We start from the raw sequence: 25,309 nt of genomic DNA, 5'->3' as shown, positions 1-25,309 counted from the left end.
GAGAGATTCTCTTTTTAATTGATTTATAGTATAAAACTTACCTAATTTAGGTAGAGGGTAAGGGACTTTATAATATTGTATATAAAATTCAGTTGCTCTCTTGCCTATATCTTGTGCAAATTCAATTTTATTGGTCTGGCCTTTTTGAGCAAAGCATTTTAAATTGAAATCATGCCCTATTCCATTTGCCAATATTTTGGTCTCTTTGAAATCGAAATCACATATCACAAAGCACGCCAAATACGTTGACATAGGCACACTAGTTGCGAACTTCACTTCTTCAGTTTTGGTTTTGTTATCCAATTTCTTTGAAACTTCCTGCAATTAATAAATTTATCTTTGTTTAATGAAAATAATGGGATTGTTCATCAGTGATAAACATATAATCACACATAATATAAAAATATGGATTGGTGGACACCACAGCTGGTGAAAGTAAGAATCTTTGACAAACATAATAGTGATGCTGATCTGATTTCAGGTTCAATTAAGAATCATAATGGGGATATACAGGGTGGAAGAGAAGTTCACATCCAAAGCTAAAATTTGAAAGCCTCATGGTGATGAGTATTTAAATCACTCCTATGTATGTTCTACGATTTTGTGTAGTTTAGGAGATAATAAGATTTTTCCCCTTTTATCCTCTTTTTTCACCTAATTGTGGTTTTGGACTTATTTCTAATTTTTTTGTACACTTTTAGTTAATTTTATTGTTGATAATTATTAACTACAGTTGCAATAACCACATAAGAAACTTTGTATAGTTTAGACAATGAGGAACTAGTTTAGAATTGAGTCATAAGTTCAAGATAACTGCTCCAGCTAAATTCATCAAAATGTTCAAGGTATCAAAAAATAAATAAAATAGGAGCCTATGGCTCCTAACTATTTTTAAAAACTTCCCAGAACGTTGGCCATTAAAATGAGCCAAATTCAAATTTTAACTTTGGACGTCAACTTCTCGGCCACCCAGTATAAAAATATATACATTTTTTAAATGAAAATAAGGTTAAGAGGAGGACATTCAGGTAATGGTAATTAATATGTCCTGCCCATTACAATGCAGTGCTGCTCAGGATTCTTGAAAACTGTGTGTAAGAGACAAAATTCACTGAATCACAGTTTAGACATTGATATATCTTCTGGAATATAGGCCTTGGTAATTTTGTATTAATACAACCCTGACCACTCACTATTTAGCAGCAGAAAGTAATTACAGAGGCACTACCCTGGATAACCATACCACATACAAAATATTCTACTGCTACCAGTCATAACTCATAGGATAATGAAGAGCCATACACAATTTGTGCTGCATATTGCTTGCAGGTACATATTTTCAGTGCTTTGTGCCAGGCCAGGGATATGTGCTATCAGAAAATTGGTATACTTCAAGGATTGTAATAGAATATATATATTTATATTAAAAAGGGAGTTAAACCAAGTAAGGCTTGAGACAAACTGTGGTTAGTTGTTATGATGATTACCTTATAGAAGAGATCTTACATTCATATTGGAGAGTGCAATGTAGTCAACAGGCTTAACCAATGTTATGTCATATGTAGCTTTAAAATCCGGCTCATCAAAACAAGGAAATGCTTGCCTAGCATATGTTGGTTCAAATTTACTGGCCACCATTGTTCTGGAAATTAGATTAATTATCAGGTGGAAATCAATTTAAAGAGTAAATTTTTTTTTTCTTGGTTATGGAATAGGAGGACAAACGAGCGTACACGTCACCTGTTGTTAAGTGATCACTGCCGCCCACATTCTCTTGCAACACCAGAGGAATCACAGGAGCGTTGCCGGCCTTTAAGGAAGGTGTACCTGCTTTTTTGGAGGTATCCATGTCATATCGTCCCAGAAACATCGCACAAGGAAGTTCATTCCACAGCTTTGTAGTACGTGGAAGAAAGCTCCTTGAAAACCGCACTGTGGAGGATCGCCACACATCCAGATGGTGGGGATGATATCCTAACTTGTAGCGTGTCGTGCTAAGGTGGAATTTGGCGGCAAGAATCAGGTTAAACAGCTCTTTGGCACACCCCCCGTGATAAATGCGGTAGAAGACACACAATGAAGCAACGTCTCTATGCAACGCCAAGTGATCCAGCCATTCACAGATTTGTCTAAATCTTGTTTTTTCAATGGAACATGCATAATATATAATGAGCTTAATATTTATTATACTTATGTAAATTAAGTTCTTTAAAAGCCCATAACCTCAACCCCAAATCTACAGCAATTTATTACTAGTTGAATTATTTGGTAAAAAAAATAGAGGCACATAGCTATAAAGTAAATTTTACCCTTCTGGTTTGAGTTTAGATGAATATAATCCAACAATATTACGGGCTAAGTCACCACCAAAGTTCATTTTGATCTGAATACTTCCAGGTAACAATTCTTTCTCTAGCTGTATGTAAAGTTGTTCCACAGAATGTATTTCTAAATATTTTAAGACAAGTAGTTCATCTTTACCGCTGAATACTTGGACATTGTTTATATCCAAGAATTTCGTATGAACACATAATTTATTGGTTTCTTGCCTGACATCAATATCGATACAAACATTTCCACTAAATTTTCCTGTCTCCATGTTGGGACATAGCTTTAAATCATAGTGAACAGGGCGAATTAACGAAGAGAGTCTCTCAGAGCATTTAATTTTGCCAAATTCCATTACGGCTTGTTGAATCAATTCTCGTTTACTTTGAGTAGTAAAAAATACGTTTTTGACATCAACAACTAAAAATTTACTGAGAGCTTTTCTTGAATAACTAAGCAAACTCATCAAAACTACCAAGTACCTACACCTAATTAAACAGTAAATAAAGTTTTAGTTTTCACTATTCAAATGTTTATCAAAACATTCTAATTTCCAAGTTCAAACTTCAAAACTCAAAAGTTGTTGGTTCATATTATTTGACAGTTCAGTTATTTAAGACTTTGACATTCTATACGCAGAAAAAAAAAACATACTCCCTCAGCGTTCATAATTATTAGTTTTATCAAAATAAATAGATACCTGCAGAATCGAGCAGTGTGATCTTACTCCTTATAGGAAATTCCACAACACCCACTCCTAAATATCTTTTTTTATTTTTTTGAGAATTTATTTTTATTTTCTTATGATTCAACATTAAAATAATACATAGGTACAACTTCAAATTTGCACCCGTCTACGATCAACACCTATTTTTGTATTGCGATTTTAATATTATTCTATTCCATCCACAGATACTTTGCCCTGTACTTTTCCCGGGGCGTAAAAAGAATAGGGGAGTCCCAGGCCCATGGGTGTCGTAAGAGGCGACTAAGGGCTTTTTAGAAGTGGGAGAGTCACGCTGCCGTCTTTTGACGTCAGCACAATCGGGCCAGACTCGTCCGGGTTAATTACCACACTCGCACAGAATACCGGCGTGAAGTAGCGGCCTAGTGCCGCTATGTTTCGCATAGGTTAGTGTCGAGGACCGGGTTTCCCTTCGGATGATCCTAGTACCTGCGCCGTTGCAGTAGCCGATGTGATACTACAGGGTATGGATATTTTTATAACAAACTCTGTAGTACCCATCGGTGGCAGATCACAGCCCTGGTTCGATGCGTCTGTTAAAGCAGCATCTGACTGCAAAAAACAGGCGTATCGAACTTGGGTTGCGGCGCTGGGCACAAAGGATCCGAACTGCACAGTTCTTAAGAGGAAATACAACCGTGCCTCCAGATTTTTTAAGCGGCAAATCGCCCGTGCAAAGTCAAAACACGTCTTCAAAATCGGCGAGCAGCTTTCCAGTTACCTGACCGGAACACGCAAGTTCTGGTCGTTGTCGAAAGCTGCTCTTGGTAACTTCAGCCAGCCGTCCATGCCGCCGTTGCACATGAGGAATGACACCCTGGCCCATGCGGCAAAAGAGAAAGCCGATCTCTTGTGCACTCTTTTCACCTCCAACTCGACTCTTGACGACAACGGAAAAACACCGCCGACCATCCCGCGGTGTCAGAGCTCTATGCCTGAAGAACAGTTCAGACAGAAAACTGTAAGGCGAGCTCTGTTTTCGTTGGACGTCAGGAAGTCGAGCGGGCTGGATGGCATTTCTCCAATCGTGCTTAGAACGTGTGCCCCTGAGTTGACGCCGGGGCTAACGCGTTTATTCCGGCACTCTTATTCTAAAGGCGTAGTCCCTGACTCATGGAAGTCAGCCCTTGTCCATCCGATCCAAAAAAAAGGAGACAGTTCGGAAACGGCAAACTACAGGCCTATTGCTATTATCTCCCTGCTCTCCAAAATCATGGAAAGCATAATTAGCCGTCAGCTCTTGGTATATCTAGAGGGTCACCAGTTGATCAATGACTGACAATACGGGTTTCGCCATGGTCGGTCGGCAGGTGATCTTCTGGTATACCTAACACATAGATGGGCAGCGGCTATTGAAAGCAAGGGGGAAGGCCTGGCAGTAAGCCTGGATATAGCGAAGGCCTTTGATCGTGTATGGCACAAGGCGCTCCTCTCCAAACTTCCATCATTTGGGCTTCCCGAGAGCTTGTGCAAGTCGACCTCCAGCTTCCTCACTGGGCGCAGCATACAGGTCGTTGTCGATGGATACTCGAACCCGAAGCCCGTGAATGCTGGAGTGCCCCAAGGCTGTGTGCTGTCTCCCACGCTGTTTCTTCTGCATATCAATGATATGTTGGACACCTCCAACATTCATTGCTATGCAGACAATAGCACTGGTGATGCCGTATACACTGGCCATGCAGGTCTCTCTCGGGAAATCGTCGACCAGTGCCGGGAGAACCTTGTGTCTTCTATCGAGTCCTCTCTTAAGAAGGTCGCGGAATGGGGAAAATTGAACCTTGTCCAATTTAACCCCCAGAAGACTCAAGTTTGGGCGTTTACCACTAAAAAAACCCCATTTGTCGTATCACCGCTCTTCGAGAACACTTCTCTTAAAGCCGCGCCTAGTATCAGAATACTGGGTCTCGAAATCTCGAGCGATTGCCTATTTCGTGGTCATCTGGAAGGCAAAGCCAAATTGGCTTCAAAGAAACGTGGCGTCATTAATAGAGCACGGCAATACTTCAAGCCGGCCCACATACTAGCGCTCTACAAAGCGCAGGTCCGGCCACACATGGAGTATTGCTGTCATCTCTGGTCTGGCGCACCCCAGTATCAGCTCGATTCATTTGACCGCGTGCAACGCAGAGCAGCTCGAATTGTCGGGGACCCAGTACTCTGTGAACGGCTGGATCACTTGGCGTTGCGTAGAGACGTCGCTTCATTGTGTGTCTTCTACCGCATTTATCACGGGGAGTGTTCTGAAGAGCTGTTTAACCTGCTTCCTGCCGCCGAATTCCACCTTCGCACGACACGCCTCAAGTTAGGATATCATCCTCACCATCTGGATGTGTGGCGGTCCTCCACAGTGCGGTTTTCAAGGAGCTTTCTTTCACGTACTACAAAGCTGTGGAATGAGCTTCCTTGTGCGGTGTTTCAGGGACGATACGACATGGGTACCTTCAAAAAAAAGCGCGTACACCTTCCTTAAAGGCCGGCAACGCTCCTGTGATTCCTCCGGTGTTGCAAGAGATTGTGGGCGGCGGTGATCACTTAACAACAGGAACGCTCGTTTGTCCTCCTATTCCATAAAACAAAAAAAAAAACAAAAAAAAAAGATACGCAATAGAGTTACAAGATGGCTATCGAATATAATAATTATTGCAGTACGATAAATTTTATGTACGATACATTTTGTAGGTCTGAGAATCGGTAGTCATGTATTTTTTAAAGCCCAAAAATATTGAATTTCTGGGACAGCTGTATTATATAAAAAAAAAAGGAAATAACATAGTATGATAATAGAAAAAAATTGGCTTATCTACATCTGTGTTATTTAAAATGTTAAAAAGTTGATACTTACTCTCCATTGCGTATAGAGCTAGCATAAAATCCAACCAACCCCTTGTCTAGACTTCCAGAAAACTTAAAATCCAAGAAATATGAACCTTTTGCTAATTTACGTGTCAATTTCAGATGCAGCTGTTCCAGACTTTCGTTTGCTTCGGTGGACTTTAGAATTAAATTGTCATTTTCAATATCCCGTACTTTAACTGATAATAAATCCAAGTTTTTCATATGTAGGGAGATTATTCTTTTAGGTTTCATAACTTGTACTTTAATAGTCAGGAAACCTTTGAATGTTTTATTTGCCAGATTTGGCCATAGTTTCAGTTTGTAATTTAAGGGCTTGACATCTCTTGAAAGTCTATAGTTCTGCTGAAAAATAAGGCCAAAGATACAATGTGTATGAAAAAATAAAAGTAGAGTGTTAGCTTCTGGTAGTATATAGTCTGGTAATAAGATAATAATAACATAATAAAAAGATTGCAGTGCACGTGATAATATGTTTCTGATAGATGTGTGTCTGCGAACGAACTTGTTTAGAATAGGAGCTGTTGTTCGCTTATTTTCAATGGCTTTAATATCTAAAAGGCTGCGAAGCACTACGTTCTACCAAGTCTATATCGTTAGTATAGGCACAGTATAGGTTACGATATAGATACGTCCATCATCCCAGAGACGTTAAGCAGTTTAATCATCTCCGATAATTATTGTAATTTTACACATCACACACAAGGTGGTGGATCTCATTTACGATTCGTAGGTACTCTACGTCTTAGATAATTTATACGTATTATATATAGATAGAGCCATATTATATTATAGATACATTCAATATTATTTTATTGTGCGTGACAAGCTAAGTCTTATTCTCGCGATTTGTTTAACACTTTGTGCGTGATTTGCTCAAAATAGAGGATAGCTCTAAACTCAATTTTTCAACGTTTTCACAGGTGTCATAGTCTATTTAGACGTGTAAATGATCTAAGCTCTATGTATTGTACATGAGAATATATTATGTATATAAATTAAGTACTAACCTGAACGCTGCATGTCTCTGATGAGAGACTGGTATTAGCATTGCTGCTATTGCAATTTGGATTAGAAGAGGCAAAAGTTGACGCAGTTAAAAACGTGATTGCGATGAACACTATCCATATTTTCTTGTTTGATAAAGAATGAACTGTTCTCGGTGTCATCTGTAATCAATACGAATATCTCTATAATATACCTTAATATTATCATCCGCATATGAGATGTAACCATTTGGAACAAAAGGAAAGGTAATCCGTGAGTGGGCCATAACGTCGGCAAAGCAAGCTCGCCTCGTGGCTCGCAAGTTGTGTAGAAGTACCTATTGTGACTGTGAAATTTGTCCATTAATAATTTCTAACAAAATTTTTGCTAAAGCTATTTCACTTGAGAGCGTATGTCTAGCACTTACCTCACTTTCTGTTACAACACCAGACTCAGCCTAGCAAAGAGCACGTAATAAAACTTTCCTATTTTAGAAGGTCTTAATATTTGTATCAATATCCATAGACCAATACACTTGTACTGTCGCCGTCTTCATAATATTGTGCTTAAAATAGACAAATCTTATCTAAGTTGTACCTCAAGTGTATTGATAACAGATCGTACATTACGTATAATTGAGACTCCTCTGGAATACTGACCTACATAATTCTAGTGTAATAGATAGGCTTATTAGAAAGGTCATGGTCATTCAGAGGGCAATGGCTACGCCCAGAGTTTCCCTGCGAGATCGAATCAGAAATGAGGAGAACCGTAAGAAAACTGAATTGAAGTGGCAGTAGGCAGGAGCTTTAGCTCGAACACGAAGAACACGAACTGCAAGACGCAGTGTTGGTAGGCCCCTCACAAGATGGAGCGATGTCTCTGGTCGAGATCGCCAGAGTAGGTAGGGTGAGGGTAGCACAGGAGATCGTCGTGAAAATTTTTTGGGGGAGGCCTAGTCCAGCAGTGGAAGTATTTCGGCTTATGTATAAGTATAGGCTCTATAGCTTTCTGATAATTGTCATTTTTACTTTCCTTTTACAAGTTGTTAAAGGTACAATTTTTAATGCGCTACAATTATAAAGTTTTCGTTGAGATGAAAAATATACTTAAAACGATCAGAGACTGTCGCTATTCTAAGATTTGAGCGGCTCTCTGAAATTTCACGATAAATTTGTATATTTTTATTTAAATAAATATTAAGATAGTTTACAAACTCAGATACATCTATTTATTTTAAATTTCAATGCGGTTTTTTTTCTTGGTTTATTTTTGTTGATAAATTAAAAATTATTTTATTAAATTTATCTACAAATTTTGGTCTATTAATGTTACGTACCTAATAGATGCAGCTATGATAGGTAGGTATTTACTAGGATCATGATACGTAGAACCGTACAGGCAATTCGACTAGCAAACTTTTGCAAATAGACCAAACGATAATTTAAAATGTATTTTTTTAAATACTTCTGTACTAAACATTTTCTGGGATCTTGTTGTAAAAGCATACACATCGACCCACAATAGACTTACTTACTCGACTTAGCCGAGTAGTAGGCATTATAAGTTTATGTCTGTTCCTGGTGTTAACATTATGCTTATGACAGTTTCTAGCAAATTCACTTATGTGCTTATGAACATACATTACATTATCAAGAATATATTGTAAATATTTAGGTACTTCAGATAAACGAGTTTATCTTAACTTTAAACATTGGGAAAATAATTGATAAACCTAATGTGTCTTATTAATAAACGCAATGTTTAATTACTTCAAGTTTAAAATTACTTCTCCCTGTCATGCGGTATTTTACTATGGGGTCATGCTGCTGACATTGATATAGTGTTTGCTCTGCAAAAGAGAGCTGTTCGTGCTATATATCAGCTTGGTTATAGACAGTCTCTCAAAGAAAAATTTAAAGAAATAAATATTATGACTGTTCATTGTCAGTACATTTATGAAAATTTAATATACGTTCACAAAAATCGTCACCTTTTTGCTCTTAATAGTGATTTTCATTAAAACACTAGAAAATAAGGCATAATAGCTTTAAGGGTTAATGTATACACTTCTATAATAAAGTCCCAGCCACTGTTCAGGCATTATCTATAAATAAATTTAAATGTTTTATAAAAAAATGGCTCTGTCGTAAATCCTATTACTCCACTGCTGAATATCTAAATGATCGGACAGCCTGGGACTAGATTGTGATTATTTTATAGCGATAGAAATGACTGTACAATATTGAATATTTTTATTGAAAAGAGCGCAAAAAAAGAATGCTGGGAGAGTTTTTTGCGCCGCTTCTTCTCTCTCAGAGCGCCATTTGTTTCCGAAGCGGTAGTAGTATCTAGTAGTCATTAGAAATGACATCAAAAAAAATTCTAAAGGAATCAATTTTGAGAAAATAAATGCCTTTTTTTTGCCATGTATTTCTGTAGTGGTAAAGGTGATTTTGAGTTAATTTATAACTCAGACTGAATTTATAAGGTGTGTCGTAATAAATATAAGCGTGCGTTAAATTAAAATGCGACCTAAAACAATAATAAACTTACAGTTGCATAAGTTACACTTCACAGAACATTAAGTACTTATTTCAAATCCAAATATTATTCGACACATTTCCACCTTGTGACGGCGAATTGTGAAATGAGTTACGTTTTACAAACGGTCAGCAATAGAAGTAAGTGACACAACTTCAATGAGTCACGTGGAGAAAAGAAATCTCGCTTCGTGGTACAAGGCAATTACTTATGTAAAGAGGCGTGTTTTGATTTAGACAAAACTTGCCTACAAATTTTGATTAACTTCATTTCACTAAAACCATTTAATACTTAAGTATCCACTCTACTTTGTGGTAAAATTATTTGCGAAAGTTATCCTAATCCTACCTAAGGAGCGTGGATGGGACGGCGGCTCGGCGACGATGTTAAGTGACATATTGTGTTTCAGAAGGCGCGATCAATAAAAATTGAGATCAGATACAAACTGTTTGGAGTCGAAATAGTGAATTCTGGTTGGTAAAGCTGGAATATAATATATAAGATTAAAATAATAGATTTTCCAGCCTAGCGAAACTCTCTAAGAAAAAACTGATTTTATGAAACGTGCAGTCATTGATAGTTTGACAGATGACGGCTATAATCTTGTAAAAAACAGATATAGCCGAAATCCATTACGTTTTAAGCAACTGCTCGCTTTCATACTAAGCCGGATTATACTTCGTGGCCAATCGCGATACTGTAATTACTACTATTTCAAACTTTAATCAAATCACTGCTCAATTCATACTCTTTTTTTTAAATGGAAGTCATTTTTTTGAACACAACATTCTCTTGCAACACCAGAGGAAACACAGGAGCGTTGCCTGCCTTTAAAGAAGGTGTACGCGCTTTTTTTAAAGGTACCCATGTTATTTTTATTAAATCTTCAGTTTATCGGATCTTTCAGTATATGTGCTTTAAAATTTCAGTTCGGAAATCACCGTACTCTAACTTTAACAAAATAACAATCTATGTATGACCTGGAAGAGACTAGAGATGAAACGGATATCCGGTATCTATCCGGTATCCGGCCTATCCGGCGGCCTTAATACTATTCGGCCGAATACCGGATAACTACCTACTATTCAGCCGGATAGGCATCAGGCCGAATTAAAAAAAATCTGTATAAAAAATATATTTTAAGTAATTATTTGCTTTATTTAGTTAGTTTTAGTATCACTTAAGAAATATAATGAGTTTTAGATGTAGATTTTTAATCACATCATAGTAAATGAATGTAATAGAAAAAAAAATATTAATTAGTACTCATACTGGACTAAAGGCAAATTATAGTGGATAAATACTAATTTCTCTGCATTGAGAGGTAGCAAGCGGTTTCGCTTCCCCCAACCGAATCTAACCGAGTCTACTCGATCGTTCGCGCGCCGCCTACGCAAGTCTGTGTTTGTGTGTGCGATACACAAAAAGGCTAAGTTCCGCCGGATATCCGGCGGCCGGATATTCGACTATTCGGCCACGTGGTTGGCCGAATATCCGGTATCCGTTATCGGGCCAAACAGCTATCCGTTTCATCTCTAGAAGAGACCATCATTAGCAATATTGAAAACTCGGAAGATAACCTTACTAATTATCATGATTTATAATACTAATGATTTATTGCACAAATTTTGGCTATTGGAAGAAGTTGTTAATAAACACTTCTTCTCTCCTGAAGAAAAATATTGAAAATATATTATGCCTCCATGGTTTCACGTGACGATATGGGATGTTATATTGTCTCATTGCCTTTTAGTCGAGATCCCGCAGAGTTGGGTAACTCCCGCACAACCGCGCACGGTCGGTTAAAAAAGTATTTGTAGAGTTTTTAAATTCCCGTGCATCCCCCGGGTAAGGGCACCCCCTCTCTCATGTTGAATCTCAAGTTTGATGCGCATGTCATACTGATGTTATATGATGATACACCATGTTAATCATTAATTCATCAAAAATTATGAACTGTTTACCAATACTATTTAACATGACATAGTTTTGTTATTTTTGTATAGAAATTAGTATTATTTGTAATAAATTAATGTAGTATCGCAATTTATTGGATAGGATACTAAATGTTTATTAAGATGTTATTATTAAGGAATCACGGGGTGGTTAATTTAAAGTGATTATATTTATTAGAAAAAATTGACAGAGTTAAAGGACAGAGGTCTGTCGTACATCGAAGTTAAGTAGGAACTCCCCGCTTGAGTCCCATACAATTATATCTTACTTACTACCTGGGTTCTCACCCCCGCATCAGTCATACTTCGTTCTTACACTCTCAGTACTTATAAGGTACATTTTTGCGTTTCGTACACGAGACAAAACTATACTTACATTCTCACGCTTTCTAAAATATCTTAACTAAACATCTGTTATTTGGGAATTTTTCTCAATCCCTTTATTTACAACCTTTTGAAAACAATACTTACTGCTATGTACAAAGGTGCAATAAAACAATAAAATAGAAAACTTAAATCTAAAAATGACCATTCCACATTAAAAATGCTTCTAATTCTGAATTAAGACTACGGCGATCTTGTACAAGAGAGGTAACCTAGCTCCGCTCGTTTCCTCAAGGCCATTGGCTCAGTCCCCAGCCTTAATTAGGGATCTCTAGAAAGGAGACAGTTGAATCATTGCACAGACTCTGTAGTTTATTGTTTTTTTTTTTAAATAAGGGATGAGACGAGCAGGACGTTCAGCTGATGGTAATTGATACGCCCTGCCCATGACAATGCAGTGCCGCTCATGATAATTGAAAAGCCCAAAAGTTCTGAACGGCATTACTTCAAGTCTCATTTGCATAGTAATTTCACTAGCTACGGCGGCCTGCAGACCGAAACACAGTAATGCTTACAGATTACTGCTTCACAGCAGAAATAGGCGCCGTTGTGGTACTCATAATCTATCTGGAATTCGGTGCAAAGGAGCATCCCACTGGTGAAATGTGTTGTGATCATTGGAAAAACGATCAATGTGCTCTAGATTACGAATACAATAGAATGAGGTCGTGCAGTTACCTTCATATTGTTCTGCATCACTGATTTCACGAAATATATTTATTTTTCTTCTATTATATATTTACCTAGAAGAAGTACTAGTCGGTACTTCTAGATAGGTACTATGTTTCCACCGTCAGCGTCCACCGTCAGCGTTAGCCGTCAGGTTATATCTTATATATAAAATTCTCGTGTCCCGGTGTTTGTTACCAAAATCCTCCGAAACGGGTAAACAGATTTGTATGAAATTTTGTGTGCATATCGGGTAGGTCTAAGAATCGGCCAACATGTATTTTTAATAACTTTAAAAGATAATACAACATACAACTTTAAATTTTCACCCATCTACGAACAACACCTATTTTTGTATCGCGATTTTTATATTATTCTGTTTGATCCAGAGATCAGCAATAGGGTTACAAGATGGTAATCGAATACAATAATTATTTATATACTATAATATAATATTGACACACTTTTACACAAATTATCTTGCCCCAAACTAGGCATAGCCTGTACTATGGGCACAGGACAACGATATATTTAATACAATATACTTACTTAAACATACACAAATACATATGAACATCCATGACTCGGAAACAAACATCCATATTCATCATATAAATGATTGCACCTACCGGGATTCGAACCCGGGACCTCTAGCTTAGTAGTCAGGGTCACTAACCATTCGGCTATATGAGTCGTCAGTTTTTGTAGTACGATAAATTTGGTAGGTCTGCGAATTGGTCATCACCTATTTTTTATAACCCAAAAATTTCAATTATTGAATTTTTTTTACTACCTTAATTGGCAATACAACGTTTGCTGGGTCAGCTAGTTATATTATAAATTATGCTGTATCGAAATTATTAAAAAGAGAAGCCTACTGAGTTTCTGGCACCCGTTCTTCTCAGGTCTGAGGCATAATAATTCGAATGGGTGGTGGTTTTTAACGTTAAATAATTGATTTCATATCCCATTTTAAATAAAAATATTTGAATTTGAATTTATATTTGAACTTTGTAGTATTGATGATAGATAGCGGAAATATCTTCTCCTAATCACGCTGCATCTTATGGTATAAGTATTATTACGGTCTGTTCAGTAGTTTTCGCGGTATTGCCAAACAAACAAACTGGGTCTCCAATTATTAATATAAATCACCCATTGAATTGAATTGAAAATAGTTTGGAATTATTTAGCAAAAGTTTAAGCAATATTATCATCACCAGGAAGACGTCAACTGCTGGACATAGACGATGGGTCCTGCGCTGTTCTCATCCAACGTATTCCGGCGATCTTGACCAGATCGTCGGTCCATCTTGTGGCCGCCAACACTACGTCTTCCAGTACGTGGTCTCCATTCGAGGACTTTAATGCCCCGACGGCCATCTGTCCGTCGAACTATATATGTGCCCTGCCCACTGCCACTTAAACAATATATCGCAATTCAATTGTTTTGCTGTCACACGTGTAAATAAAATTCAAATAAATAATTTAATGTTATAACATCGGTAGAACATTATATTAAAATCAGTAGAACAGTCAGTAAACTGTGAAATATTAAATTTGTCACGCAATAGAACTACTTTGTTATAATGTAAACAATAATAACAATTCCATATGATATTTACTAAAATAAATAGGCCTTCCTTTGAAAAAACTTGCCTTAAATGCCCAGTGGGAGGCTCTTTATCACAGGATGTCAGCTAGATGGGTACCACAGAGGCGCCTTTCATATCATCAAGCTTGAGTGTGGAAGAACTTAATGTATTTTGGTATGAAGGCCGCCGTAGTTCGTGACCATGCCGGACCAATGAGACTTTACTTACTTAATTACGAGATACCGCTCAGTTTACCAGTGGGATGCTCCATTGCACAGGAAGCCGGCTAGATTATGGGTACCACAACGGCGCCTATACCGTTAAGCAGTAATGTGTTAACATTAATGTGTTTCGGTCTGAAGGGCGCCGTATCTAGTGAAATTACTAGGAAAATGAGACTTAGCATCTTATGTCTCAAGGTGATGAGCGCAACTGTAGTGCCGCTCAAAATTTTTGGGGTTTTTCAAGAATCCTGAGCGGCACTGCATTGTAATGGATAGGGCGTCTCGATTATCATCAACTGAACGTCCTGCTCGTCTCGTCCCTTATTTTCATAAAAAAATAATAACCATCTAATTTGTTGTATTGTTAATTCAGCATAACTTTAATTTAGATTCTAGAATGCGGTAATATTATTGTTATGTTTTCTTAGATTCTTTCAGTGTGTTCTTTATTTCGTCGAATGCATATATCCTTCCTTGTCCTGCGCACAGGTGTGCGCGGGGGCAGTAAAAATTGCACACACAATGCCGCTACGCTGCGCGCCTATGCCTTTCATTACCGTAAAACTTTTAATAAACTGTGAAATCGTCGCTAGTGAATTTTGTTAGTAAAACAGGGCGCCTTCTTCGCATCTTTCTTTCTTTCTTTCTTTCAAAAAATAAGAATGCAATGGGCAGGGTACCATTTACTATCAGGTAACCTTCTTGATCGTTTATGACGCAAACATTATCATCAAAACATAGCTTAAGGGTAAATATTTTTGTTTTATTTACAAGTTTAAGTAAATAAATAATACGTAGATGTTTAAACGATTAATATTTGACAATTTGGCGTTTTACAATTACAAATCAGTTTTACACTTAAAAATATTTAATAAATAACTTACATTTTACACTAATACTGCTTAGATTACTAATAAATTATAAATGATTTACTAGGAAATATTATAACAATGTTAACATTTTATTCGATCGGCGGTGGGCGGGGTGACAATACTAGTTTAAAGTGAAGGAGGTGATAGCCTACCATCGAATGAGCCCCATGCACATCCGTCAATGACTGACAGACCGTGCAACTTAGATTAGATTACGATACTAACGGACACCCGCGACTTTGCACGCACATATTTTGACATAAAATCTCATGTGACGCATTTGTTTTGTTAGTAAAACGATTAGTTTAAAATAAAATACTTTAGCTGAAATCTATAGACCGTACTCAGACTTTGCTTAGTGTAAGCTCAGAACACTAGCCTGTATAAATACCACTGGAACGTATAATAGTCTGAAGTATTTTTGCATTTTGTATTAATTTCCTTCGTTTTCCGTGTTAATTATACTTCAAGAATCAACGTAATAAAGTACACTTTTGTAAATAGTTTCCCACCATCTATCGATGTTTGCTGATGTTGTCATCACTAGTTTTAGTACCGCAGACTCTCGCTACATGGCCAACAGCGCCAAAATGGCGAACATCAAACAGGCACAAAAGTACTTTGTCAGCCGCCAGTCCAGTGGTATATAGTAGAGGCTCAGAATAACCTTTGATTTCTTTTTTATAGTCATTTTACAGCTGAAATTATGCTCAACTCAAGCTAAGACATCCCAATGCAAAAATCAATTTCACGTTATATCACACTCTAGCTGAGTTTTACGTGAGAAAACTCTGAGCAAAGTCTTTTTACACTCTAAAGATCTCAGGCTAATTGTAAAAAAAATCGCTACAATACAAACCTACATTCAAATCATAGCCGTTTCTACCATTAGCGTGAACATACAAACGAATAAAAATTCTAAAAATAGTTTTTTTGGTTTCGTTACAGATAATGTGAAAATGTTAATAAGAAATTATTATAAATAAACATCGAATAAGCTAAGTTTGATTAATACTGAAGAGGCGTGCAATGGTTTTCTATCAAAGTACAAAGGCACTGTAGATCTAACTAGTCATAGTTACGCTTTAGTTCAACAGTAGGTAGAGTCAATCTCATGATGGTAGTCCCGTGGCATTTCAGTTAACCTTTTTGCTCTTAATAGTGATTTTCATTATTAGAACATTAGAAATAAGGGATTGCTTGTAATTGATTCTAGTAGGCTTCATAAGATACATAATAGCTTTAAGGGTAAATGTATACACTTCTATAATAAAGTCAAAGCCACTGTTCAGGCATTATCTATAAATAAATTTAAATGTTTTATAAAAAAATGGCTCTGTCGTTAATCCTATTACTCCACTGCTTAATATGTAAATGATCGGATAGCCTGGGACTAGATTGTTATTATTTTATAGCAATAGAAATGACTGTACAATATTGTATATTTTTATTGAAAAGAGCGCAAAAAAAGAATGCTGGGAGAGTTTCTTGCGCCGCTTCTTCTCTCTCAGAGCGCCATTTGTTTCCGAAGCGGTAGTAGTATCTAATAGTTATTAGAAATGACATCAAAAAGAATTCTAAAGGAATCAATTTTGAGAAAATAAATGCCTTTTATGCCTTTTATTAAATGGAACTAATTAAATATTATTCCATTACGTAGATTGTCAAATCAAGAAAAATAAATGTTAAAATTATCACTGATTTTGTTCGAAGTAAATCCATCGAACAGTATTATATTACAAATATTGCTTAGTAGATAAAATAAATTACTTATAAGCATGTGTTGCCTTTAGTAAGGTAGAACTCGGGTAACCATTGATCGGTCCGGTCCCAGTTACCATTAACCATTCGTCTATAACCATTACAGGACTGGTCCGAGTAAGCATTTTTACCATTTTAACCAATTAATAGTAGAGATCCGCGTACTCACAAGTAGAACCATTAATTATTCTAGTTATTTAACAAGGTACTAAATTAATCTATGACATAGATTAATTTAGTACCTTAAGTAAATAAATATTTTTACCATAAAACCACTATATATATCTACCCATAAGTGCACCACTTTTCAGAATTTTTAAGGGAGTCAAAACCTGATGAGACCAAAGAGTGTAATATAGTCACTAGGCCAGCAACATTTCTTCACAAAAATATGATTGCTGCGCCGCGTCTGAGAGACTTCTTTTATGAAATGGACTATACCAGGGGTGGGACAGACGCCTTAAAGTGACGTTTTCAGAAGACTGTAGTGCCATCTGTTAGTTGGCCCGAAAATGAAAGCTTTGTCGGGTATCACTCGCATTGAAACCTTTCAACTTTTCTTTATTTGTGTCACTGCTCACTGGTCATAAAATGGCGGCTACTTCTAGCGTTTGCGCATGTATGTAGCTCTCGTGTTCCATTTTAAATATTTACTACACTAAATCTTTATGTTCTATTTTGTGACAAAATTAAATAACTAACTCTACGCGCAACTTCAACATGGTAAAAAATTGCAATACCTACATTAAAAAGTAGAGTTCGTTATTTTATTGCGTCACAACATTAAAAATGAATTTTATAATTTGGAGCTTATATATAGTTATTTTCGGGGCCAATCTCCAGGTGGCGCTAGTTTACAAATAGACAGCTCATAATGCGTAGAGAGGAGGAGGAGATATAATATTATTATACTCTTTGGACTATACTAAGTTTTGAGGTCTAAATATTCAAGTTGTATATCGATCATGCAGTCTAGAGTCTGCATACAGAAGGTATTTAGTATCTAGCGTAAGGTAAAATTTAATGAGTGGGTGTTCAATAAAAATTTGGGTAAAAAATAACGGAACCAAATTAAACTTAAAGTTTACGAGGTAGGCACTGCCTAATTGCCGATTTACGGCCGTTTTCAATAACCTATCTCTCAAATTCAAATTCAAAATCACTTTATTCATGTAGGTCACGGAAATGACACTTATGAATGTCAAAAAATAAAAATATTTTTTCTTATTGAATTTACCGCTACTTCGTAAAGGGTTGAGCTAATGAGAAAAAGTAGCAAGAAACTCATTGCCACTCTTTTAAATCAAGATTTACATTTTAATTGTTTTACAAATCATTTCAATTACAATATATGCAAAATGACGCAACCAAAAATACTCAAATGTCAAAAACTGAAAGGCTTACACGAGTAAGTAAAAAAAGAAAAAAAAATTAATGCTTATAAACACAAGAGTCATTGAGTACAGTAGATGCATCAATCCACAGATACCGTAAATAAATAGAGGCATTATGTGAGCATTTAATAAAATAAAATATATAATAACTTTAACTTTAAGATAACTAAATAAAGGAAATAATAATTAAAAAAAAAACACATCAAGCAGACGTCTGGGTAACAAGATCATCACCAGCCTTTTCCTTAGTTATCCTTAGCTTAAAACTTTAACTTACTAGAAGTATATAAATCTTTCCTTTTACGCTTACTTACATTTCAATAACCTATCGACATAAAGCATTGGACTATAACTATATCAGACATAACTATGTATAGATAAGATCTTGTCATAAAACAGTGACAGAAATGTATCCGTAACTAGAGATACGTTATTGAAAACGGCCGATAGTATGCACGCCCCTGATCATACCTATCCACTGTGCCTTTGTTTGGAATGAGAGATACAATACAATCACACAATAATTAATTAAGTTATTTATTTATATAAGCACCATACTCTTCCATTCCTTGACCGTTAAAACCGTAATGAATCGACGCTATGTTATCTCTATTCCTAAACGACTTGCTGTTCCTAAAAGCGTTGATAATGATTAGAACCAGAGCCAACTTCCCAATCATCAGGGACTTCACCAACATGAACTTGAGCATGCCCAAGAATAACGGCACTATCGTGGATTGGATCACGAAGGGTAAAATAAACATTGGCATTAGTTTCTGCATCAGATTCTTGCGTTTTCCTCGACCTGAAACAAATGGAAGTAAGTGTTATTTTGTGAAACTTAATATATATATATAAATGAATTGCTGTTCGTTAGTCTCGCTCGTTGAGTTTTACTCAAGAACGGCTGGACCGATTTGGCAAATTTAGGTCTTGAATTATTTGTGGAATTTGTGATTAAATAGGAAAATGCTGCTAAATTAAATAAAAACAACAAATTTGTTTTGCCTTTGATGTGTCCATACATAATTTCTATGAGAGAATTTATTGACGCACGGTTTGACATTTCTGCTGTGAAACAATTACATTACGACAGCAGGGTGCATATTTTACGAAGTAATTTTTGATGTTATGATATATTATAGACAAATTCATATAAAAACATTATTTTATTTATTATATACAGAACGTCTGTAGGGTCAGCTAGTATTTTTAATAAATTTTGAATACGATCTTGTGTTTGTTTATTACGCGTTCACGCCTTAATTGATCAATATGCTATTTTGCACACGTCATGTTGTCAAGAGTTTTTTTTTTGTTTTTTTACTGACAATAAGGGACGAGACCAGCAGGACGTTGAGCTGATGGTAATTGATACGCCATGCCCATTACAATGCAGTGCCGCTCAGGATTCTTGAAAAACTAAAAATCCGAGCGGCACTACAAGTAACTTAAGTCTCGTTTGCCCAGTAATTTCACTAGCAACCCATAATCTACCGGTGTCCTGTGCAAAGGAGCCTCAAGGGGAGGAAAGAGTACTGCAGAAAACGATTTAGGGTATCTACCCCATTATGTATTACTTTTATAGCTTTCTGTGAGCCCGAAGGAGCGCCATTCTTATTTAAGTCGAACGACGTCACTGTCATAAGCTTATAATGTAAGAACTACATAGGTGTCTATCCGTGATAGTAATATTATATTTTGGTACAAACATACATACGCATGCGTTCATACGAAAAGAGTTATAATTATGAGCAGTATATATTCTGCCCGCGAATTCTAGAGTCGGTGACGTAATGGGTAGTACTGACTCTCACTACGTTGCCCCTGGTTGACATACCAATATTTTTAGTTTTCGAATACATAATGTTTTTTTTTTATGATAATAAGGGACGAAACGAGCAGGACGTTCAGCTGATGGTAATTGATACGCCCTGCCCATTACAATGCAGTGCCGCTCAGGATTCTTGAAAAACTCAAAAATTCTGAGTGGCACCACAATTGCGCTCGTCACCTTGAGACATAAGATGTTAAGTCTCATTTGCCCAGTAATTTCACTAGCTACCGCGTCCTTCAGACCGAAACACAGTAATGCTTACACATTATTGCTTCACGGCAGAAATAGGTGCCGTTGTTGTACCCATAATCTAGCCGGCATCCGGTGCAAAGGAGCCTCCCACTGGTATGTATGTGTTTTTCGACGCTTTATAAGTTTGGCATAACGGTCTTGTGATTGTTCTGGTGTTATAAGAGAATATGGGCCACGTTGATTACATATCTGCAGGCAACCATACAATAATGAAATAACATTTTTTTTTAATTTTAACCGACTTCAAAAAAGGAGGAGGTTCTCAATTTGTCGGTATTCTTTTTTATGTTTGTTACCTCAAAACTTGCGACTGGGTGAACCGATTTTGTTAATTATTTTTTTATTTGAAAGCTAGTGCTTCCCGTGTGGTTGTTGCGATTCCAAAAATAACAATAATCGTTACTAGAATTAGATTAATTAATTAGATTGTATAAAAATACGCAATTATTTTTATACTTTTTAGTGCATATTATATCTATTGTTTTGGAATAGTGCTTTTGAAGACGGTTGTTTTTTGTTAAAAATTATTTTATATTTTTTACGATTTATAAGTTTGTCATAACGGTCTTGTGGTTGTTCTGTTGTTATAAGAGAATATGGGCCACGTTGATTATATATCTTCAGGCAACCATACAATAATGAAATAACATTTATTTTTATTTTTATGGAAAAGGAGGACATGCAAGCTTCTATATGTATGTAATTTAAGTGGAAAAAATTGGTATAGCCTATATTGCCTACAATCTATATATATAAATGAATTGCTGTTCGTTAGTCTCGCTAAAACTCGAGAACGGCTGGACCGATTTGGCTAATATTGGCCTTGAATTATTTGTGGAAGTCCAGGGAAGGTTTAAAAGGTGAATAAATATGAAAGTGTTCAGAATTAAATAAAAACAACAATATTGTTTTATCCTTTGATGTGTCCCCCGTCGTTCAGAAATCAAATTGAAATAATAGTTAAAAATTAATAACTAATTAGAATTCTTTGTATCTTTCTAACTTTCTCAGGAGGTAAAAAACAAACTCAAAGCTACCTATGCTTGTTGGTAGATTAACTACAGTTGTTAACTATGATGGCAATACAACGTTTGCTGGGTCAGCTAGTACTTTAATAAAAATATAATTCTGTTATATCACAATCATTATATTTATAGTATTTTACGTATATAATATCTTTACAAAATTATTTTTATATAATAGATAGACAGACATTTTAGTGTTTTAATGTGTTTTTTTTTTTCGTTTTTTAAATTTTATTGTTTACTGGCACTCCAACAGTGAACCAGGTAGATGCTGAAAATCAGCACTGTAGCCAGTATTGGTTTACAGCACTAGCTGAGCATCGGCCTTTTCTTTTGCCACACAGCATATTTAGTTAAGTTAAGATTAGGAATATATATTAACTCCCTTATTCATAATGGTCCGCTAACTTAAAACAGCTGCTAAGAGAGCTGTCAATAGAAGAAGACAGAGTGAGAATAAGCAATGCTTTAAGTTAGCAGACTATTATGAATAAGGGGGTATGTATTTAGATCGTATCTTTATGTGTGTGGCATGGAAGAAATTTTTCTATATCTTAAAATAAGTATCGCCTTCATGTGACAAGCCAAATAATTTAAGACTGCATAAAGTTCAGTTATGACATGACCGATATTAGGTGGTTTACCCTATGTTTTATTCTATTTAGTACAGTTATAACTGTTTGCTAGTTCTACTTTGATAATAAATGTAAGACTTGTGTGAAACGGTGTAGATATCGTGACCCTGAGAAAATTTTATTCTACGAGTTGGATTAAATTCACTGTTAATTTTCTTATATAAATCAGTACCGTTCAAAGGCTGGCCGTAACGAAGATAATAATAATATTACGCTTTTTATTATATATTTATTTGGCCAAACATTTGTTATTATCATTTTCGTAATAAGTGCAATTATAAATTGCAGGTGAAAGTCAAAGTATCTGGAAGACCGGAGACTATTATTTGATAAATAACTTCTCTTATTGGTGAAAAATGCGATAATTCTTTTTTAAAGCAAACGCGAAGTGGTAAGCAACGGCCCATGGATATCTTATACACTGTTATTTCAGTATTTCGAACTGGGGAACTCTTCTATTACAACCAACTAGCAACTATACTAATCAAAATATGATATATAAACATCTTGTATTTAAAAAAATATATATCAAATTCGTTCTCTGCACCCTCGAGAAAATATGAACATTTGGATCAATATAGATTTGAACAATATGGATATCGCATCCGAGATGCGATGATTGTTCAAATCATAATTTTGCACGGCGGCCATCTTAGATTTCAAAACGATCCCATGATCGCCGCAAATATAAACATCTTTTATTTAAAAAATTATCCCAAATTCGTTCACTGCACCCTCGAGAACATTTGAACATTTTGATCAATATGGATATCGCATCCGACAATTCTTCCCACAAGAATCGTATTATAAAGATATAGGGATGATTTGGGAGGAAATATATTATCACCCGCCACACTCCCATGTTTTTCACTTCCCAAACACTCATTATCATACCCACACACTCACCAGAACACACACACACAACGCATCCACGCGCTCTTTCGCATACACACGCACACACAAAACTAAACAAAAGTATTATGCGTACTAAGTGTTTTCACTCTAATATGCTATAATAAATGTGTATTTATATCAAGTATGTTATTTTGTTTAATTTGCATATTTAAACAAAATCTGTGCTGCCTAATAATCTATATATTATATAAAAATGAATTGCTGTTCGTTAGTCTCGCTAAAACTCGAGAACGGTTGGACCGATTTGGCTAATTTTGGTCTTGAATTATTTGTGGAAGTCCAGAGAAGGTTTAAAAGGTGAATAAATAGGAAAATGCTGCTAAATTAAATAAAAATAACAAATTTGTTTTTCCTTGATGTGTCCATACATAATTTCTATGAGAGAATTTATTGACGCACGGTTTGACAGTTCTGCTGTGTAACAATTTCATTACAACAACAGGGAGCATATTTTACGAAATAATTCTTGATGTTACGATATATTATTGACAAATTAATAAAAAACATTATTTTAGTTATTATATACAGAACAACCTCTGTTGGGTCAACTAGTATCTTATAAAATATTGCATAGGAAATAACTGTGCTCCTACAAAAAATTGCAAAACCTATTCAGTTATTCACAACATGTACCAACAGAAAAAGTTTCACCAACGAACGAAATCTATAATGACCTCTCTATGGAGTCGAAATAGAATGCATTAAAATTGAAAAGAAATGCTTGGCAATTTTTTACTTTCACGCTATAAAAATTTTAAATTTACAAAAATTCGGAAACATATTGGTTTCACCCCGTTTTTCGAAAATCGAGTTTCTATCAGATTTCTACGTTTTAGGAAGCCTGAGTATTCCCGCTGTTTTTTGGAATAACTTTTAAACAGCTTTACCGATCGATTCCAAAATCTAATCAGCTCTTAGACTCAAAAAACCATGTCAATCGACACCAAGCCTGTCAAAATAGGTAGATTCGTTCGTGAGTTATCGTCGACGAAAGAAAAACGAAAACAATGTTGTTTTTCGGGATTCATTCGAAAAAACAGAAACGCGCGGTTTTATAGAATGCTAGGCATCAAAGTGATTCCGGTGAAATGTCTTCACATTATAACGAAATGTCTGAAGATTGTTTGAAATTTTCAAGTTACCTTCAGATTAGCCGTGCGAGAGTAATCTTGTTTGATCGACAAAATTATAATTACTACCTGTTTACATCAATGGAATGAATTGACTGATGTCTTGAAGAAATAATACATAAATAAAACTAAAAAACACGCTTTACTTGAAAATAAACTAAAAAGTAGAAAATAAATTTGAGTAACTTGAAATGAGGAATGGTGAATGAGAAATAAAAAAATGTATTTTGCTTAGATCATTTACACATCTAGATAGACTGAGAAAACCTCGAAAAAAAAATAGACTTATGAACTAACATCTGTTTTGAGCAATTCACACACACTTACACCAAGTGTCATACAAATAGCGAGTGTAAGACGAAGCTTGTCACGCACCCTAAACTAATATTCCTGACCTGTTTTTATCGGTTGTCTAACAGCAAGAGATCTAGATGTATAAATTATCTAAGGTATTTTAATTTTAAAAAATGTGAGGTGCTTGACGTCATTTGCTATAAATATTTTATAGACAGATATATTGTATTAGTAAGAGTAGTCATTTTGTAAATATATCTAACTTAATTAAACAATTTTGTCTTTTATAGTAAGACTAGTGGCCCGTACTTGCTTCGCACGAGCATAACATAGAAAGAAAAACACTTGAAAATATTAAGTGTCTTTGATTTTAAGATATCTATATATTTTTAACAAGGATTTATAATACGAGACAATAGCGTCGTGAATAACAGAAATATTATTTAAAGATTTATTGGAAGAAATGGTTACTGTGAGTTAATTGTAACAGGTATGGTGTCGCGGAGTTTTCCTTATGATTTTGCAAGAACTACTAATATGGACGACGACTTAGATATTTTTATCTCTTTTTTGAAATTCAACCTACGTGGGGAAGCCACTTTCTGAGAAAAAGTGACTAAAGTTTCTGATGTTTAGTGATACACCCTGCCCATTACAATACATACAATATTTATGACGATTTCACTTGCCAATATTGTAAAAATTGAAACATTCAGTTAATACTTAAGTTTGGTAGATTACACAGTTAAAAAGTACAATACAATAATCATTTAATAGTACAAATAACTTTTATAACCATAATATTATATTACCTATTTAAACAAACCTAATTAATCAAATGAACTATCATAGATTCAATCAAAATGCATGAAAGCGACTCACCCGTTTCTACATTCTCATTCAAATCTAT

The 25,309-nt window shown here is 35.6% G+C and overlaps 1 protein-coding gene across 6 annotated transcripts in view; it reads right to left on the bottom strand.

Moving 5' to 3' along the window:
* Positions 1-9,553, bottom strand: part of LOC126971560 (glutamyl aminopeptidase-like) — a 57,956-nt gene extending 48,403 nt beyond the window's left edge. For 2 of the 6 annotated variants that reach the window (XM_050817861.1, XM_050817860.1), the window contains exons 1-5: positions 9,470-9,553; positions 6,937-7,095; positions 5,916-6,271; positions 1,507-1,642; positions 42-318 (exon numbers count right to left, since the gene is read on the bottom strand). In XM_050817861.1, the coding sequence (XP_050673818.1) occupies positions 42-318; positions 1,507-1,642; positions 5,916-6,271; positions 6,937-7,095 (928 nt within the window). In that variant the 5' untranslated portion in view covers positions 9,470-9,553. Of the gene's footprint in view, positions 1-41; positions 319-1,487; positions 1,643-2,309; positions 2,889-5,915; positions 6,272-6,936; positions 7,096-9,469 lie in introns of those variants that run through there. The other 4 variants (XM_050817859.1, XM_050817862.1, XM_050817863.1 and 1 more) reach the window with 4 other exon arrangements.
* Between the last annotated feature and the right edge of the window lie 15,756 nt (positions 9,554-25,309).

Source organism: Leptidea sinapis, chromosome 24, assembly GCF_905404315.1.
Source record: "Leptidea sinapis chromosome 24, ilLepSina1.1, whole genome shotgun sequence".
NCBI classification, from domain to species: Eukaryota; Metazoa; Arthropoda; class Insecta; order Lepidoptera; family Pieridae; genus Leptidea; species Leptidea sinapis.
Note: the sequence above shows the minus strand (reverse complement) of the source record. Positions and strands in the feature narration are given on the sequence as shown.